The sequence below is a fragment of the Limanda limanda genome, chromosome 2, assembly GCF_963576545.1.
Source record: "Limanda limanda chromosome 2, fLimLim1.1, whole genome shotgun sequence".
Classification (NCBI taxonomy): domain Eukaryota; kingdom Metazoa; phylum Chordata; class Actinopteri; order Pleuronectiformes; family Pleuronectidae; genus Limanda; species Limanda limanda.
In genome coordinates this window covers 2384445-2389140 of record NC_083637.1, presented here as the reverse complement: position 1 = coordinate 2389140, position 4696 = coordinate 2384445, and the positions used below count along the sequence as shown (strand labels likewise).

General features: G+C 48.3%; 1 protein-coding gene across 1 annotated transcript in view; it reads right to left on the bottom strand.

Moving 5' to 3' along the window:
- The window catches only part of LOC133016472 (metal transporter CNNM1-like), a 12922-nt gene extending 12249 nt beyond the window's left edge, over positions 1-673 (bottom strand). The window contains exon 1 of the mRNA XM_061083510.1: positions 1-673. This exon is cut by the window's left edge and continues 753 nt beyond it. Within this exon, the coding sequence (XP_060939493.1) occupies positions 1-673 (673 nt within the window).
- Between the last annotated feature and the right edge of the window lie 4023 nt (positions 674-4696).

Sequence of the window (4696 nt, the reverse complement as noted above, 5' to 3'; positions counted from 1 at the left end):
GAACCTGCAGCTCCACCGGGTCCAGGGCCAGCAGGCTGAGGTTCAGGCCGGAGAACATGGCGGAGAGCCCGAGCAGCAGCACCGAGACCAGCACCTGGATCCACAGCTCCGGCTCCGGGCTCCGCTCCACCACCGACACCCAGAAGTCCCGGGTCCGGTAGTGGACCCACCGGGACCCGTCGAACGCGCACATGGAGTAGAACTTCTTCTTCTCGCCCTTGCGCAGCGGCTTGGCCAGCAGCTCCACCAGCACCGAGTTCTGGCTGGAGGCGGACCGGAAGGAGCCCAGGACCTGGATGTCGGAGGTCCTCGCGTCCTTGTCCATGCAGGTGTTCCTCCGGGCGTGCCCCTGCCCCCCCACCCGGGGGTCCGGCTCCTCGATGAACGCGACCCACGGAGCCGCGGAGTCCGTGCGCGTGCCCGCGGCGGTGCGGTTCGGCCTCTGCGGGGGGGTGGAGTAGTAGACCCGCAGCGTGAAGCGCGTGCCCTCGGTGGCTTTCAGCACCCCCCCCCCCACGGACAGCTCCGGCCCGGTGTCCTCCGGCCGGAAGCCCAGGAGCCCCCGCGCCGGGGCCGGCAGCAGCAGGCCGAGCAGCAGCAGCCGGAGGGGGGGGGGCAGCACCGGGGACCGGGACCGGGACCGGGACCGGGGGTCCGCTTCCTCCGCAGCCATGATGCGGTGTGAGAGGCTCGCGGGTCACGTGGGGTCCATGTGGGAGAAGAGACGCGTCCTCCCGTGACGTCACTGGCTAATAATAACCCGGAGCTGGCGCTGCAGCAGCAGATCTTCACCAGGACCAGGACCAGGACCAGGACCAGGACCAGGACCAGGACCAGGACCAGGACCAGGACCAGGACCGGGACCAGGACCTGGACCAGGACCAGGACCAGGATCGGGACCAGGACCGGGACCGGGACCAGGAACAGGATCTGCACCAGGACCAGGACCAGGACCGGGACCAGGACCGGGACCAGGACCAGGATCTGCACCAGGACCAGGACCAGGATCTGCACCAATTTGGCAATTTGACACTGTTCACTGTTTTGCTTTTTGCATTTTGAATTTCACTTTTTACTTAACTTTTTATATCTTTTATCTTTTATATATTTTTATTAAAGATTTGTTTATGTATAAATAAATGCTTTTGTATAAATATTAGAAAAAGTGAGTAAATAAGAAGTAAATAGTGAGTAAATATATATTGTTATATATATTGGGAGAGAGAGGGAGAGACAGAGAGACACACACAGAGAGAGAGAGAGAGAGCGAGAGAGAGCGAGAGAGAGAGAGAGAGAGAGAGAGAGAGAGAGAGGGAGAGAGAGAGACACACACACAGAGAGAGAGACCAGGACCAGGACCAGGACCAGGATCTGCACCAATTTGACACTGTTCACTGTTTTGCTTTTTGCTTTTTGCATTTTGCATTTCACTTTTTACTTAACTTTTTATATCTTTTATCTTTTATATATTTTTATACAGATATGTTTATGTATAAATAAATGCTTTTGTATAAATATTAGAAAAAGTGAGTAAATAAAAAGTAAATAGTGAGTAAATATATATTGTTTTTTTTATTATTATTATTGTTGTTCTTATGTGTGGTGTATTTATTGTGTTTTTATGTTTCTATGTTCATTGTTTGCACCAATAACCAGAGCAAATTCCAGGCAGGTGTAAACCTACTTGGCCATAAACACCTTCTGATTCTGATTCTGATTCTGATCACTGTGAAACTAGTCCGGAGCCACATGACTGGATTAAACGCTCTAATCAGGATCATATATAATAAGACGTTAAATAAAGATGAAAGCCATTTAAGCTTTATAGTATTTTTTTTGGAAATCCACAACTGTAACGATCCGGAGGTAAATGATCGCTTCTACAAATCAAATCAATCAGATCTATTTTGTTGTCTCCATCAATGTGCTACAGCAGCTGCACAACAACAACACTGTGCAACACACAACAGACACACAACACAAGGACACGAGACCCCAGAATGATAATGCACCTGCCCTAAAAACACTTAGAAAGATAAAATCACTTAAAAAGATAAAAACTGAGTCTCTGATCGTCTTGATTCAAACTGTTCATGGAAGAATCAATGGACCAAAGCCTTGATAATTTTTTCATTGGATTTGATTTATGGACAGGTAAGTTGTCATTTAGTGTTTTATTCACATACAGTATAAAACAAGCTGATCTCAAAGCTTATTGGAGAATCGTGACGTTAAAAAAACAGTTTTTATTTGCTTCAAAGAAAAAAAACACTTTTGTTTAAGTATAAACACAAATTACTAAACTCTAACACATGAAGGAAGAAAACCATAGAAAATAGAGTTCTTTAATATACATCGTTGTGAATAACAATTATTAGTTACATGGCAGAACTGATAAGATGCACAAACCAGCGTCTCCACTCAGGCCTTTAATCCACCTATTGTAATAAGTATGAGGTCTAGATCTCATCAGTGTAGATCAGCAATACATAAATACATGTAGAACAACTTCAAGTTTACATGAGGCAGAGAGAGAGAGGGAGAGAGAGAGAGAGAGGGAGAGAGAGAGAGAGAGACACACATGCACACAGAGAGAGAGAGAGAGACACACAGAGAGAGAGAGAGAGAGGGAGAGAGAGAGGGAGAGAGAGAGACACACATACACAGAGAGAGAGAGAGAGAGAGAGAGAGAGAGAGAGAGAGAGAGAAACACAGAGAGAGGGAGAGAGAGAGAGAGAGAGAGAGAGAGAGAGAGAGAGAGGGAGGGAGAGACAGAGAGACACACACACAGAGAGAGATTTGATTTTTCACAAACCCTTTATTCACATGTTCTATATTTTACAAAAACACTAACTTGCAGTATAATTCAAAATAAATAAACAAGAGTGCTGATGTAAAAAAACTCAGTCTTTTAAAAAGTGTGGAAAGGAATGAGCTGAGCAGAGACTCATTATTAAAATCACTGTGCGTTTCTTGTAAAAACATGACATCAATCTTTTTCATTTTCATGGTTTCATAAATACAAGTTATTTTCTTTTGATCTCTTGCACCGTTCACGTTTAAAACCCCAACTTTAAAAACATCCATGTTGTTTAAAATGTTAGAAACAAAAACAGAAAACAATAAATTAATTAATACAAACATTGCTGTCCTTTCTATCACTGCTCAATTGTCGCTTTGCTCTGAGCACCAGTTTTTTTATTCTAAAAACTTCCTGGTCTGTGAGGCCAGACTCCTCCCTCTGGCTCATGTGGAGTCTGGCCGAGGAAATAAAAAGACCGAGATCTGGGAAGTGCTCTTCAATTTTCAGCTGCTGGTTCTTTGTTTGATGTAAAAACGTTTTTAATTTGTCTACTGTGAGCATTCTCTTTTTTTGACTTAAAAGGCGGAAAGTCGCTGCTATCAGACACACACTCACTCGTATCACTCTCCATTTGTACTTTAGTCTTTGCGTCATTTAACATGCTCCTGCTCGACCTCCTGCGCTTTGTTGTTTTCTTTGATTTGACAGCTTCTTCCTCCATCTCCTCCTCCTCCTCCACCCGTTCACTCCACGTCTTCCTGCCCTCCCCTGCTTCTCCTCCTTTTCTTATACTGTCCCCTCCATCCTGTTCAGAAATCTTCTCCTCCACCTGTTTACTAGCTCCACCACCGTCTTTTTCCCCTTTACCTCCCTTTCCTAACACCCGGTGTATTAACTGTACTCACCCCCTGTGTAGGCTCGGTCACAGCCTTGCTTCTCCGCGCTGGCGGAGAAGCCCGTGGAGCTGCTGTCGGCCGCTCAGACACGGGGGTCGGCCCCTCCTCGGGGGGCCCGGCCGCCGCGGGGGGGTGCGACCGGCTCCTTGGGGGCCTCGCCGCTCCGGTACCGGAGGAGGAGCAGCGGGGGCCCCCGCCCCAGCGCTCGCAGCCGGCTCAGGACCGGGCGGAGCCGGGTCACTCCGCCTCGGACAGGATCTCACCGTGTGTCCCTCCTCTCCGCACCCGAAGCACTTCATCACCGCTGTTGTTGCGAAAATCACGTAATCATAATCTACTTTAACGTGGAAGCAGAGGTTGAGCTCCTCGTTCCGGTTGTTCAGTATCATATAGACCTGTCTGCGGTGAGACACCACGTGTTTCAATAACGGAGATTTACATCCAGATAACAACTTCCGTATGGGGGGCGCTACCTTCCCGTACCTGGACAGCTCTTTACTGAGGAACTCATCGGTGATGAACGGAGGGACATTGGACAGGACCACCTTGGTAGCGGGCTGGGACAAAGGCAGCACCTGTACAAAACAACCGTTCACGGTTATTCCTGTCTCGACCACGGAGTTCACCTTCTCCACCCGGTCCAGGAACACGACCACGGCGCTGTTCATACTAGCGGCCGACACCACGCCGCTGTGACCGACCTGCCCCCCCACAGCGAGGCCGATGCTCTCCACGCTGCAGGGGAAACTCACACATATTTTAACCCCGTGTTTTCTTGTCAGTGATTTAAAATTCCCGCTGGCCATGGCGGCAGCCACGCCACCAGCCAGACGCTGGTGAGGGGAAAAACACCCACCACAGAAAGCCCAAACCACCAGAAAATAAACTACGGTGACTCTAATGTGCAATGTGATTGAAAAAATATAACATTTAAAACAAAAGAAGAAAAACAAAAGAACCGAGCGAGAGCGAGGTGGAAGCTACAGTTGAGTCATGA